This window comes from Manis pentadactyla, chromosome 3, assembly GCF_030020395.1.
Source record: "Manis pentadactyla isolate mManPen7 chromosome 3, mManPen7.hap1, whole genome shotgun sequence".
Lineage (NCBI taxonomy): Eukaryota > Metazoa > Chordata > Mammalia > Pholidota > Manidae > Manis > Manis pentadactyla.
Genome location: NC_080021.1, coordinates 4884965 through 4900000, shown reverse-complemented (window position 1 = coordinate 4900000; position 15036 = coordinate 4884965). Strand labels below are relative to the sequence as shown.

The window sequence follows — 15036 nt, the reverse complement described above, 5'->3', positions numbered from 1 at the left end:
CTCCCCCTCGCCGGTCCACCTGGGTCCTGGCAGGCCTGCAGTTGCCCAGGAGATCTCGCACCAAAGATTCTTTGGGGGACTGAAACCCCGTGGGGCCTCCCTCCCGTTTAGCACCCCGTTCCCCCCTTGCTATCCCCCAACTCTTCTGCAAGGCCAGGTACCCTTTGGGCTACAGCTCCAACTGGCTGCCTTGCAGACACTCAACCTGTGTTTGCCCATCGCTGGGTGATGGGTGTCGGCCTTGAGTGGGGGGTTTTGGCTTTAGAGGCACCCCGGGCATCAGAAGGGGTATGGCAGCAGGAAGGCCCCACAGAACTGCTTCCTTTTGGGGTCCCCTGTCCTGGGTCCTGCTGAGTCCTGCCTGGCTGCTTGGGTTTTCTGCTGGCTGGTGGGGGATGGTGGAGCCCTGTTCCACCCCTGTGGGGTTCAGCAGGGGGAGCAGCCCCTTGGTCCTGTTCCAATGTTGTGACCCTCTGTGGATAAAATGAAAGGTCTTGTGGCCGGGATTCTCACCTGGCCCTGGTTGGCTAGCTCACTACACATGTGTGGGCTATTGACTCTGTATAAAGAGCTCCACCCAGTGGTGTGGGTGCAATACGGTGGCAGGGCTGCAAGGCTGGAGGAGAGCAGAGCAGAGGCTGGAGTGGTGGCAGCACCGAGGACAAGAGGCCCAGAGGACGGCTGTGTGGGATGACTGTGCAGAGAGGCCCAGAGGCAGAGACCGGCTTGCTGCATGCAGACTTGTTCTGAGTTAATGGAGTTAATGGGATTTTAGTGATTGACCTGCCACTGTGTAAATACAGTTGGGTATAACCCTACACCCAAAAGAAACGTTTTACTGTTATTTTCTTTGGTCACATTGAATCCATAGTGAACTTGCCTGGGGCTGAAACCCATTGGCAAGACAACATGCTAAATAGTTTTGTCTGATATTCGTAAAGAATACAGCACTTCATATTTTTGTTCACAAGTCCCTCACAAATGTTTCATTCAGTAGGGGTGGGGGGAAGGAACTGTTCCTAAAAGTGAAATTACTCAAAAGGTATTCAAGGTCTTCGCATATACTGCAAATTGCCCTCAGAAAGCTATGTATGTCAGCATCTAAATAGTGTGAGTCTCTGCTTCTCCCTTGGCAACATTGTAGGCAGATTGTTTTAATCTTTGCCAGTTTGGTGGGTGTCAAATAGTTTTCAGTGCAACTGTCAAGGTCAGTTTTAGCAAGTTAACTATGACAGCACTTATATCCCATTTACAGTTTCAGCAAGTGGCTGGGCTCTTATCTCTGCCACCCCAGGACTGGAATCCAGGAGCAGGGAGCTTGTTCAGTACAGAAGACAACAGGTTCAGTGCTGTGGGGAAAGGGGAAGTTCCTATGGCCAGGATTCTCACCTGGCCCTGGCTGGCTCACTCACTGCACGTGTGCGGGCAATACGTTAGTTATTGTTGACTTTATACAAAGAGCTCCCTCCAGCGCTCTGGGCTGCACGGCTGCAGGAGCGCAGTGGTGGCGCTGAGGACAGAGACAAAGGAGGATTACAGACCTGCAGACTGTTGGATGCAGAGGTGATTCCATGCTTCACTTGTCACTGTGGGAATAAAATTGGGTATACACCTTTCACCCCAAGAATGTTCCATTTTCATTTTTTGGTCTCACTGAATCAAGAGGGAACGTGGTTGGGGCTGAAACCCATTGGCAGGACAAGTGCTAAACCCACTAACCCATCAGTATGTGCTGTATTAAATAAATCACCCCAAAATTTAGTAGCATAAAGAACATGCACTGACTTGCTCATAATTAGATGAGTTGCTTTAAATGATGACATTTAGGCTGGACGCAGCTGAGATGGCTCATGACTACTGTGGCCTCACGTGTTTGGCTGAGGGCTGGCTATTGAGAGCACTAGTGGTATTAACTGGACGTGTGCTGTCCATCCTAGAGCAGGCCAGCCCTGGCTCATTCACAAAGTGATGGTTGCAGGATTCTCAAGAGAAGCAAGACAGGACAAGCCCAAGGAAGTGCTTTTCAAGATCTCTGGAGGGAAAGTCCATCTCACACACTGAGAACTCCCATTTCCTGCCCTCAGTTTGGTCAAGGCCTAGGGATCTTACAGTGTTCATGTGTTGGGGCAGGGCCCAGGGTCACCAGTCCTGGCACATGTCACCACGAACCTGTCCACCTGCTCTCCCAGGGTGCTTCTGGGTTGCCTTGTGGAGAACTCCTGGAAAGGGAGAGAAGGAAACTCCAGCTAGGGTTCAGCTGGGACAGTGGTAGTGTGAGAGGAGGAGGGTCACGATGGAAGATGGACAGGGCTGTGTGATGCTTGGAATGAATGGGGTCAGGAAGGGAGCATGAAGCAAAAAGGATTCTGGATGGATTCTACTTCTCCCCAAAGACATTTGGACTGGAGAGACTCTGACCTGAGGTCCTGCCCGTGTGCTGCAGCCTGTGTGGAGGGGCCATGCTACTGCCTGGTCTTCCCAGCCGGACATGCCACAACTGCTAAGGGTAAGCCCTCACGGTGCCCACAGCTGTATATGAACTGGAACGACACTAACCCCTGGGGCAGGCTCAGGTGCTAAGCTAGGAGGCAGACTGTGGGCTGCATCCTCACCTCCAAGACACACAGGGCACGTTAACCCCTTGCACCGCTGTTGGTGTATGTTTTACTTCTACATGTTATAATCCTATGATGCATTTTTATTATTTTTGCTGTAACTATCTTTAAGAGAAAATAATAAGTGAGACTTAAAAAAATACGTATTTCCCATTTCCTGTCCTCTTTCTTTATGAAGATGTTTCCATATTGTGTCATTTCCCTTCAGCCTTAAGAATTTCCTTTAATATTTCCCATTGTGGAAGTCTGTGACAGACATTCTATTTTTTTTATCGTGGTAAAATATATACAACATGTAAGTTGTCATATAAACATATTTAAGTGTCCAGTTTAGTGGCATTAAGTACTCTCACAATGTTGTGCAACCTCGTCACTGTTTCCACAACTTCATCACTCCAGAGATTCCGTGCCTACTAAGCAAACATGACTCCTCATTCTTACCCCTCAGACCCTGGGAACCTTCAATCTACTTTCTGTCTCTATAGATTTGCCTAGTCTGGATATTCCATGTAAATGGAATTATACAGTATTTGTCGTTGAAATATCTGGATTGTTTTATTTAGCATAATGTTTTTGAGGTTCATCGGTGCAGCGCTGATCACATGTTCTCTTTCAAGGCTAAATTATTTCGCTGTAGGTGCATACTACATTGTTTATCCATTCATCCTCATGGACACTTGGGCGTCCACTTTCGGCTGTTACTAATAATCCTTCACAGAACAGTGGTGTACAAGTACGTGCGCGTGTCTTATGGGTATGCATCCAGAAGCGGAATTGCTGGGTAGTATGGTAATTCTATTTTTCACTTTTTGAGGAACTGCCAAACTGTTTTCTACAGCAGCTGCTCCATTCTACATTTCTCAGCAGTAGACTGGGGTTTGCACATGCTTCTGTACTTATTTGCACTGGTAAACCAAAGTCCTTCATGTTTTTCTGGGGCTTAACACGCCTTTCCAGGGACGTCTCTTCCGCTGCTTCGGCCCACGAACAACGTTATGGAGTCCGGGCGCTCCCCGCACCGCGTCGCCCCTGAGGAGCGCCCAGAGCATGTTCTCCGCGGAGGAAGGAAGTGCGCTGCGGCTGGGCCTCAGACCGGGTTTCGGTTTTCTCGCTTAGTCCCGCAGGAAACGGGAAGCTGGGGCGGAGAAGCCGGCCGGAGCCGCGCCAGACCAGGACCACGCACGCGCGCTCGTCCCCACCTCAGCACCGCCCGGCGCTCCGCAGCGACACCGCCCCGCCCCCTCTCTGCGCGTGCGTGCCCCCTCCTCCTCCCAGGCGTTGCTAGGGCGACGGCTCGTACCGCGCCCCGCGGCAACGCCCGGGGCCTGGCTACAGTGCGCAGTCTCGGCGCGTCCCCGCCCCGCCAGCGGAGACAGTCGCGCGGCGATGACGACGCGGCGTCCCGGCCTGGCATCGAGGACTCCGGAGATGGAGGAAAAGGAGCAATTACGACGGCAGATCCGCCTCCTGCAGGGTGGGTCGGGTCGGGCCGGGCCCGGGCCGCGGGTCCTTTTCTATTCCCTCACTTCACGGCGGGACGCCGCCCGCCTCCCCGAGGGGGGCCGCTCTCCCCCCGCGGTCTCAACGGCCACGTCGTGTGGGGTCGGGCGGTGGGTGGGGACCCGGAGGGCTTCCGGGCCGGCCGGGGCTAGCCCGGCCCGGGTTTCGCCAGCCAGACAGGGCCGGCCCTTACGGCGCCGCGGCTGGTGGCGGCGGGGCGGTCGCGTCCTCGGCGCCCCCGCCCCCACCGGCGGGGCGGAGGGCTGGTCCCTGGTGTTGTGCGGCAAAACCTGCTCTGGCCGAAGGCGTGTTGCTTTTCCGGACGCCAGCTTAGGACACCTCTCTTTACACACTCTCTCGATATTCCAGGCCCAGACTTCCCAGGCCTCGGTTTCCAAACTTAAAAATTTTAAACCTAAGTGAGGTTTTCTATACTTCAAAAAGGAAATTCAAAAATTTCCTTTTTGAAGGTATTCTCACAAAGAGGCGGCTTAGGAACTTGGAAAGTGTGGGGATGAGGGGAAGGAGAATCCAGCTGGGCTGGCGCCGCCTTTCAGGCCACCACTTGGGCTTCCCTCACACTTGTCCTGAGATGGCACTAGGTGGGGTCATAGCTGTTTTTGAGCCCGGGGCAGGACTTACGGTGGGGGGTGTTGTTTGGGGGACTGGCTGCTGGTTTGTAGGTTGAGTTGGGCTGGGGATTGTTGAGCTGAGGCCCGTGCCCCCTGCTCCAGGGCAGCCGGCCAGGGGCTTCCTTGGAATGTCTCTCTGGTGGTGGTCAATTCACTGCACTGGGGCCTCAGGCGGTCCTCTCCTTAGGGGAGGATTGTGTGACATTTTTTAAAAATGTGGAGGTCACTTGCCTTACACTCGTTCTGTGTGCCAGGCAAAGGGATTATTAAGGGACAGGCCAGAGGGCCTCTGTGGCCTGCTGGCCCCCTTCTTGTCGAGGCATTACAGCATGGGGCCTTGCTGGTCTCTTCATCCCAAGTGATGCTTCGCTTCAGAAGATTGTGGACCCAGCATGATAGTCCTGGAAAATGGGGAATATTATATTGTAGGGGTGCATTTTCAGGATAGGCAACCAGAAATGTGAGTGAAGTAGAACTGTTAGGAAAAGGCTCATGGGAAAAACAGGCCTAGGGAGTTGGGGCTGAACTGTCAGTAGTTCTCAGGCACTAGAGGCTGCCCCTCCTGTATGGGACCTGGCAGGGGTTAAGGAGCAAGATGGGGACTCTGAGGTGTCTTGTCAGCTGATGCCATCCCAGGGGATAGTTGCTGGTTTCACATTCTCTGGTTAACAGCTTGTGATTCTGTCTTCTCAGGTCTGATTGATGACTACAAAAACCTCCATGGCAGTGCCCATGCCCCAGGCACCTCAGCCTCTTCTCAGTGGCAGCTGCCTGCTTACAACAGCAGCAAGGCTTTCAGTGCCCGCTGTCCACGCCCAGGCCGGAGGGGCTTCTCCCTGAACCACGGGCCAGCATGGCGCAAGAAATACTCCCTGGTGAATCGGCCCCCAGAATCCTCAGACATGCCTGGTGACTGTGTTGTGCAGCTGCCACTCGGCGCTGGAGGTAGCCAGGGTCCTGACCGCCAGCAGTATGTCCTGCAGAGGCAGGTCCAGCTCAGTTCAGATCAGAACATGGTCATCAAAATCAAACCACCATCAAAGCCAGGCTTGGCTAGTGCTGCTGGGGTCCTGCGGGGCTCTTTGGAAGAATATGAGGACCCTCACTGGAGTGACCACAGGCCTCAGGAAGGTGAGGGTGAGCCTCCCGGTGGGCTGTGGCAGCTGTCAAGGCCAGGAAGAGGCAAGGGGAGCGGCAGTGCAGAGGACCCCCTTCTGGTTTGCCAGAAGGAGCCTGGCAAGCCCCGGGTAGTGAAGTCTGTAAGCAGTATGAGCGACGGCACCTCGGATCCCCAATGGACAGTCAGTGAGAGCGCAGTTGCCATCAAGCCTCGCTTCCAGGCCTCTTCCCTGCCCCAGTGCAGTAGTACAGCCCTGGGCCGGAAGGTGAGCTCTCACTCCGTGGGCAGCGGTGTTGCACAGCTCCTTGGGGCTGGGAGAACAAATGCCAGCCACCCAGATGAGCCAGCTCCATCTGGCTTGTTGGCAGGTTCAGCTAGACCAGCTTTTGGACCGAGGCAGGCCCGGGAGTCCTGTCTGCTTGCATCCTGTCGCACCAACAAGTTCCGGAGAAACAACTACAAGTGGGTGGCTGCCTCAGCAAAGAGTCCCCGGGCCACTAGGAGAGCCCTTAGTCCCAGAGCATGTGTGCAAGAGAATGTGTGTAAGGCCCCCCTTGACACAGCAGAACAAGTGGAGAAGCCACAGCTCAGAGGTGACCCAGATGCCAAGCCCAGGAGGTCGGCTGCATTGTCCACAGCTGGAGCCGCCCGCAGCAAGTACAAGTGGAAGGCCTCCAGCCCCTTGGCCTCCTCATCCTCCTCCTTCCATTGGCAGTCGGAGGCTGGCAGCAAGGACCGTACCTCCCAACTCTCTCCGATTCCATCCAGGTCCCCGCCCAGGGACAGACCAGCAGTAGGATCTAGCACCTTGAAGTCCCTCATCAGTGGAACCCCACTATCAGCTTACAAAGTGAAGAGCCGCACCAAGATTATCCGGAGGCGGGGGAATGCTAGGTCTGTGTTCCTGTAGCCCTCTCCCCCACGTCAGGGTTGGTCCTGTCTGGGCTCGTGGGGCAGTCTGGCAAGCTCCTTCCTTGGTATGCAGAGCAAATGGGAGGGCCCACTGGCAGGGGTGTGGGAGGAAATGAAGCATCTTCCTGCACCTGCCACCCAAGTGGGCCTGAGCATGGAGCTTTGTGTGTGGTGGTAATATTCTTGTAGGAATGAGGCTGGGGTCACAGCTGGCCTGTACAGCTGAGTCAGGGGCCTCAGCATGGCCAGGGGCTTGCCTTGGGCCCCCAGTCTTTCTCCTGTTGGTGAGATACCAGGGCCTGATCAGTTGGCTTCCATTCTGGGCCCCTGGAGTTTGTGGGCAGACTGCTCTGTGCCCGGGCCAGGCTCGGTGAGCAAACCCAGACGGCAGCATGTCTGTTGGGGAAGAGGGGAATTGATCTTCTGCTGGGAAGAAGGGCCGCCCCTTGGTGGTCCGGGGTCCTGGTGAGTTACTGCCTCACTGAATGGGTGTCACTTTCCTGACCCAAGGATTGGGAGGAGGCTCAAAAATGGTGCCATGGCCCAGTGTGTGGTCTTGGGGCAGGGCAGCTGCGGAGTATGAGGGCAGAGGGCCTGCCCCTGCCATTAAGACGTGTGGCTCTATTCTCACTGTGAGTCTCCCTGCCATGGGCCTTCCTGCTGTCTAACCTTGGTCTTGGGTCCTGCTTGCCAGAGAGGTGCTGGATTACATGGGCTGCCCCCACCCCAGCTTTTTCTGGACAGTGGCCCCTCTGTTTCAGGGAGTATGAAGGGGAGCCTTGAGCAGCAGCCCTTCCTGTGGGAGGGTTAGGGAGGCTGGTAGGAGCTCCTCCTCCAGGCAGTGCCCATCTCCTTCATCCCTTCCCCATCCCCATGTGAGGGCTCATCTGGCCTGGGGAGGTGCAGATGGATGTGAATACAACTGGGTTGGGGCCAGAAGCTGGGGCCACTCTTATTTTCTGCCTGCCCTCTGCCCAGGGTCCTCACAGTTGTGTCTGGGAGCCTGGCTGCTAAGGGAGAGTGGGCAGCCATTGAGACAGCTGCTGCTGCTGAGGTGGGAAGGTGTGGCTGGTGGGGCTGGAACCCAGTGGGGCTCGGCAGCTTCCTGGGGCCAATTCTGTGGTACTGGGATCCGGAAGGGCAGCCACCCTGCTTTGGGAGCCTGTTGGGAGCTGCTTGGTCTTTGTCTCCACAGCCTTCCTGGGGACAAGAAGAGTGGCTCTGTACCTGCCACCACTGCCAAGAGCCAGTTCAGCCCACGGCGGAGGCAGGCCCTCCGGGGGAAGAGCAGCCTTGTGCTGAAGAAGACTCCCAACAAGGGCCTGGTGCAGGTTGCCGGGCACCGGCTCTGCCCCCTGCCTCCGAGCCGGGCCCACCTCCCCACCAAGGAAGGTACGACCATGCAGAGGGGCTCTGGGAAGTGGGCCGAGCCAGGCCTGTGAGCCCCACCTCTCCCTGGGCTTGCGCTGGCTCTGCCTCCCTGTTAAGAACCACTTTCACCATGCGCCCTGCTCTGTCGGGGCCCCAGCCCGAGAGCTCTTGGCCTGGTGGGTGGTGGGTGGCTGGGGCACTGTGACCTGCACTCTGGGGTGGGGAACTGCTGTTGGGCAAGTTGTGCCTGCCCTTTTAGCCCATCCCCCTGTGTAGACCCTTGGCAGAGGGCACAGGAAAGTGGGTGAGAGGGTGTCCACCATGCCCACCTAAAGGAGGTAGCTGGTATTGCCAGGGTCCTCAGTGTGGCCTCTCTTGCCTGGCCTGGGGTGGGTGCCCACTTCCTGAGTCATTGGGAGCCTAGCCCTCCTGTGAGGTAATGGCAGCACACGGGGGGAGCTGTGCTCGGCAGGCACTGCTGGGGATCTGGGGGGTCTGGGGCAGTGGGGAAAGGGGAGGTAATCCCTGTGACTTTATCCTGGAGAGCCAGGGCTCACTGGGCACCTCTGGTCCCTTACTGTGCCCTTTCTCTCCCCTTTGAGCAGTTGGGGGATGTATAGCCTTTGCTTTCTGCCCTGATGGTTGTGGAATCGGGAGGTGAAGGGACTGGGTTGAGCCTTCTTGGCTTCTGGCAGTCCAGCCTGGTACTTGTGCATCAGTGGCTAGGCTATGTCAGGTATGTGGGGACCAGGCTGAGGATGCCATCCTTGGCTGGGCAGGAGGGCTTCCATGGTCCCAGAGGAGCCAGTGCTGGAGCTGGCCACGGGAGGGTGGGGCCGCAACAGGGTGTGAGGCCACAAGACTGGAGGGGCACTGGCCACCACCGTCTTTGGCCTTGTCATGTCCCGTGGGTCCTGCTGCGTGTGGACTTCATCCCAGGGGCACAGAGCAGAGGGAGCCTGATGGCGGTTCCTGGGGTCCATAGTGAGAAGCTGGACCTCAGCTGCAGGGCTGACCAACTGACAATGGGAAGAAGGCAGTGGATTGACCAACAGCCAGGCTGCCTAGGCCTGACTTGGGGGGACAGGTTGGGATGCCCCTAACTTTGGGAGGCTGGCAGTGGGTTGCTGAGCCTCAGGGAGGTTTGAGGCCAGGCAGGGGATCAGGTAGCCTGGCACAGCTGGGAGAGAGGTCAGGAGGCAGTGCCAGGGGACATGTGGGCCTCTGCGAGGACTCACGGCCCATTTCGTGCCTGTCACATTGCTTTGGTGGCCGGCAGAGGTCGCTGTGAGGGGGGAGGTGTTGCAAGTGGAGCTCTGTTCTGCCGCCGAGCCTCTGTGAGGGGTGGGGCGCTTGCCTCCCCATCTCCCCCCTCCCTGCTCTGCCTGCTTGTTCCGAGGCCCTGGGCTGGGGGCTCCTGGTCCACATGCTTTCAGTGATGCTGTAGGCGCTCGGCTTGCTGTCCCTGGGCTGGCAGCTGGGGGCTAGCGGGCAGTGTGGCTGGGCTGCCCTTTCCTGGTTTCCTGCACAGATGCTCAGGACCAGCCCTCCTTTGAGCAGGGTTGGGGAGGGACCTGACCCGCCTTGGAGGGAAGGAAGGTGGGGTAGTAAAGAAGGCAGGGCTTTTGGGAGCTGCCTGTAGCCCAGCCCAGGCCCTCACCTCTGCCCTGACATGCGGCCTCGTGGCCAGCAGAGGGTGCACTTGCCCCTCCTATCCCTCAGTCCACCTTTTTCTGGTAATTGATTGCCTAATTTCTTCTTTATGTGAAAGAAAGCAGATATCGAGTAATTTGCAGCAATAACCTGCTAATGCTGGGCCAGTATCGAAACTCCCCTGTTCATTTCAAGTGGCAGATAAAACACTAATACATAATTATCCTTGCAAATTGGATTGTTTTAAATAACCAAAAGGCTATGGCCAGGAGAAAGCGATCCCATCTCTCTGGAGTTACTATTGCAGTGTAATTGCCGCGTTCAATCAATTTCCCTGGCATTAGAAATTCCATCACAATCAACATTAAGCTTTATTCATTGTGATGGCTAAGAGCTGGGCCATTTCTCCTCTTTTTCTTAACTGGCAAAATTAATCAGGGAAAAGATTTTAAACATTTACCCGTGCGGAAGAGGTCAGCTCTGCCACTATATTGCTCAGCAGATAAGGGGGCTAATAAAAAGAAAATTGAATTACTAATGATCACCAGGAACAGAGTATATAAAACCTGGCATTCGCCGGTTCAGGCAAAGGGAGAATCAATTTTGTTGGGACAAGGTGTGCTCATTTTTTATTTTGGCGCATATTATCAGCGATTTAATTTGAAAGTGCATAAACAGGAGGGAACAGTTAGGGAATAACGAGCCCAGGGCTGGGAAGTGCTGCAGGATAGATGCTGTACACGATTTATTTGGCACAACAGATAATCGCTTTAATTGAATCCAGAACTGCATTGTTCAGCAGCTGTGTGGCCGCTGGAGCCTTGGGGACTGAGCTGCCGAAGATCCAGCCTGACTCCCCCTCTTGCCTGTGCTCCTCTGCCTCTCCCCTTGCCCCACTGCCTGCTGCCCACTGGCTGGCCCACCCAGTTCCCTGGGCCTGGAGTTGGACTTTGGCTGAGGAGCCAGTGGGCGGCCCTGCTGAGCTGAGGACCTGGAGGGCCTTCCCCTTTGCTGTCAGTGTGCCTCTTGCCTTTGTCTCTTCTCTTCTCCTGGGCATGAGTCTTGGCAGCTGGGGGGTTGAGGGGTGACCCCTAGAAATGGGCCCAGGCAAGCCTCGTTTGCCGAGGACTGCTAGGGCTACCACATTTTGGGTGCACAGACACTGCCTAACCTGCCTCAGCACAGACAGACATTGGAGAAGGCAAAAGAGGAAGAGAACCTTAATGGGCCCCAGATATTCCCACTTTACCACCCATGTAATTGTGGCAATCAGTAACTGCAGTGTGTGGTGTTCACAGGACGCATAGCCCATGTGGCATGCAGTGTGGGCCTGGGGGCTCAGGGCCAGCACCGTGGCTTGTCCTCCTTTGGCCACGCTGGGCCTGGTGCCGTGACCTGGGCTGCCGTGAGGTGCCAGGCTTGATGTGTGCCAGGGAGGGTCCCTGTATGCAGAGAGGGTGCTGCCCAGCCCATATGCATGTGGCCAGGCTGAGAGGGAGACCTGGGCCTCAGGCTGTGGGGGCTTCGTAGTGGCAGCAGGTGATGGGATTCCTACCAGCCGTGCGGGAATGCTTGCTGTTGTGTGCGAGGAACAGTAGTGTTGTCATCTCCTGGAAGTTGCTGGGGTGGGAGGACGCTTCTGCCTCACTCACCCAGGACAGTGGACGTGTGTGGACAGGCCCCTCCCCCGCCCCTGCCTGTCTTGAGGCCTGGGGCCCTGCCCGGGAAGCCCCAGACTGCACAGATGAGTGGCCAGCACCCTGGGGGAAGTGCTGGCTGGCGGGATGCTCAGGGCTTCCTGAGTGGCTGGGACTGTTGTTGACTGGAAGGGCCTCGGTACACAGTGCCTACCTCTGGCTGAGAGCTCGCCAGGCATGTGGCTAGTGCTTCCCACACGCCCTGTAGTCCACTGTGCCAGCCGTGTGGTCTGGAGGAGCTGCCAGCCCCTGTTTGTGGATGAGAAGTGGGTGTCCACGGCCCTCGGCCACTGGCTGGAGAGGCAGCTGTGGTCTTGGGCCTTAGTCAGCTGCCAGGCCTTGTCCCATGTGGCAGTGGCCAGCGAGGAGCCCCCCGGCTGGTGTTACCTGGCACTAGGGCCACCCTGCCGCTGTGGGCTGAGTGTAAGTGTTGCTGGCACCGGGACTCCCATTCCCTGTGCCCTAGTTTTTCCAAGGAAGTGCTGAGAGTCACAACCGATGCAAGCTCCCTTCAGAGCCCCCCTCCTCCAGCCTGCCCTGACCCGCCAGCATCTAGAGCCCTGATCAGTCCCCCTGGGTGGCTCTCCTACCTCCCCCTGGCCCCAGAGCAAGGACCCTTGGGAAGCTGGGGTCCCTCAGACATGGAGCTTGCTGGGCAGTGGTTTCCCCCTGTGGTCCCCATCCTCTGGGTTGGGGTTCTGTGGGCTAATTTTGAGGGGACAGTCTGGGATGTGCTCTTTACCTGTTGCCTCCTGGCACCTTGGGCAGTGTACCTGGCCTTGCTGTCCTGGGGTTGCCCCTGCTTGGTCATTCAGACTTGAAGGGCCTGCCTTGGGGCCATCTCTGTGTCCCCAGGGCACCCCCTGATCCTCCAGAGGTCAGAGCCCCTCTTAGCTGCCTAGCACTGAAGCCCGCCTGGTGCACTACTTTTCAGGGACAGTCACGGGGCTCTTGCTGAGCAGGCGCCTGTGGGCCCTTGTGCAGCCACTGGGAGCCTTTAAGGAGCCCTTGAGGTAGTCCTCACTTTACCTCCTCTGAAACCCTGTGGTTCCAAGTGCCTTACCTCTTCTCACGGGCCCCACCTGCTCAAAGCCCCACTTTCCTCTTGAGCCGGTGTGCCCCATCCCCTCTCAGGAGGCAGCCTGGGCCCTGCTGCTTGACGCTGGGCAGCCATGTGCATGGCCTATGCTGGCCTCAGGGCTGCATGGGGCAGGTCAGTAGGTAGAGGGAGCTGAGTGAAGCCTGGCCTGGGCCTCCACAGGAAGGTGGTGTCTCCTTACCACTGCTGCTTGCCAGGGTGCTTTGGGGTGGCCGGGAGCAGAGGGCTTGCCAGGCTGAAGTGGCTGTGCCCCGGCTCCTACACTACAGCCAGGCTGCCGGGAAGAGTCTGAGGTGGGTGGCCTCCTTGTGGTGAAGGCTGACTCTCCTCTTCGGAGTCAGCCCTAGGCCCCTGGCCCTCGCACTGTCGGGAGAGTGGGAGGCAGGAGTTGAGCCCAGGGGTGGCCCTCCGCAGCCCATGCTGCGGGCAGACACACGCAGTCCAGCCACTGCCCAGGAGGCCTTGGCTCCCCCTCAGCAGCTGAGAAGCAGGTAGGACAGCGGAGGCGGGCCTGCTGTGTCACAGCAGGGGAGGACCCAGGGCCAGGGCGAGGCAACTGCCGTGCTGTCCTGCCCTCTCCCCCTGGGTCGTGTTGGTCATGAGCCTCCAGGCTGGTGCTGGCATTGCCTCGCTCTGGTCCCACACTTGTGACCCGGGCCAAGGGCCGTCTGCCCAGGGCTGCTGTGCAGATGGGAGGTGGGGGGCAGTCAGGCTCGGCAGCTGCCAGCCGTGGTGACTGCCAATGTCCCTGTGCTCTCCTCGTTGCCGAAGTTTTTGCCATGGAAGGGTCTGCGATCTACCCACGCTCAGTGGTGTGCAGTTGTGTTGTTCAGTTTTCCTATGGCAGATGCTGTAAAGGGCGTGAGAGCCGTTAAACCCGGAGTCCTGCTTTCATAAGGGAAAAAGAAAATGCTGAATTAAGCGCTGCGAATGGCAGCCGCAGCGATCCTCAAGCCTTGCATAAATTATCAGGGCATTGGAGGCCTCCAGTTTACCTTTGTGGCGGCTGTGCTAATGAATTACTCCACAGCAACTGGCCTGGGAGTGCCTGTGTGCACACAGCGCTCCAGTGGCGCCCGAGCAGACTTGCAGCCTCTGGGGAAGCCGTGACTTCCACAGAGCCTGCGGTTGGGGGTAGGGGGTGGGGTGCAGAGGACCTCGTGGAGCTAGAGCCCAAAGGCTTGCCCACCCACCTCCTGGCCAGGGAAGGAGGGGTGATGTTCTCAGAGTGGCTGCATCTTGTACCCGTGAGGCCAGGGGCACCCTTCTGGTGGCCCTGAGTCCTGAGGTTGGGAACAGCTGGGACTGCGCTCTGTGTTCAGTGAGTGGAGATGCCGTGCCGAGGCTGGCATTCTCCTGAGTCCTGGCCCAGCCTCCTTGCCCGCTGGGCCCAGGCAGGCCTGGGGATCCTTCAGCCCTTGGGAGCCCCTTCATCAGGGTGCAGTGGGGGGCAGGACGAACGCTCTGCTCGGCTGCCTGGTCTCAGCCTGTGGCGGGCCCACCAGCTGCTGAGCCCAGGGCCTGCCCCTCAGCCCCCAAGCTCTTCCTGCGCTACAGCCTCGGGTGGCTACTCTGTCAACCCTCCTGGGCCCAGCCTCTCCCTACCCTGGAGAAAGGGGGCTAGGCTCACTGGGGGCTGCCTGGTGAGGGAGGGAGCACCACCTGCGGGAGGTGGCAGGCGGCCTTCCGGGTCCCTGGAATCTGACACCTCCTCTCCTGGGCTGTCAGAGTGGGCTGGGCCGCCTCATCCAGGCCTCAAGGCCCACTCTTCCTCAGGCTGGGGGCTGCTCCCCCCAGCCTCTTCTGTCCCCTCAGGATACCCTTGCTGTGCTGTGACACTGGGTCTTTGGGATGCTCTGTGTTGGGAGACCCCCTGGGGCAGGGCAAGGTGTGGCCAGAGCTCAGCATGGACTCGGGTCTCTGTCCCATGCTCCTGACTGACCCACAGCTTCCCCTGCTGGGCACCCACTGGCTTGCTGAGCGAGGTCCTGCTGGGAAGGAAGTGCCAGTTCCCCTTGGGCTCCTGTCCAGTGCCAGGCTGCTGCCTGAGGAGCTGGTGAGGCGTGGGTCAAACCAGGGAAGGCTGCGGGTGAGGAAGCAACCTGGCCTGGTGTCTCCCGCCCAGGAGTGTCCTGTCTTCCTGCCACTCGCCCTTCCCTGTGCGCTTCTCTGGTTCTGGTAAGTGCGTGTCTTTGAGGGTTGTCGAGCCCCAGTCGCTGTGCTGGGCCTCCAACAGCATGAGGACAAGAGGGACAATGCACTAGACATGACTCTGTGTGATGGGAAAACAGACTGGTGAGCTGGCCAGGATCTGGGGGTTGGTGCCCGGTTGGGCAGGGCTTCCTGAGGGCCAGAGGCTAGAGAGGAACCTAGGGACAGAGTGAAGAGCAGGTGCAGGTGGCATTGGGAGGGGCAGGCAGGTGTGGCCTTCCTTCAC

The 15036-nt window shown here is 57.8% G+C and overlaps 2 protein-coding genes across 3 annotated transcripts in view; both read left to right on the top strand.

Annotated features, from left to right (window-relative positions):
- Nucleotides 1-15036, top strand: part of EEF1D (eukaryotic translation elongation factor 1 delta) — a 155239-nt gene that overhangs the window by 38821 nt on the left and 101382 nt on the right. The gene's annotated exons all lie outside the window — the stretch shown is intronic.
- The window catches only part of ZC3H3 (zinc finger CCCH-type containing 3), a 102767-nt gene continuing 91663 nt past the window's right edge, over nt 3933-15036 (top strand). For both annotated transcript variants that reach the window (XM_036922118.2, XM_036922106.2), the window contains exons 1-3: nt 3933-4089; nt 5441-6761; nt 7975-8171. In XM_036922118.2, coding sequence (XP_036778013.2) covers nt 4002-4089; nt 5441-6761; nt 7975-8171 — 1606 coding nt within the window. In that variant the 5' untranslated portion in view covers nt 3933-4001. The remainder of the gene's footprint in view (nt 4090-5440; nt 6762-7974; nt 8172-15036) is intronic.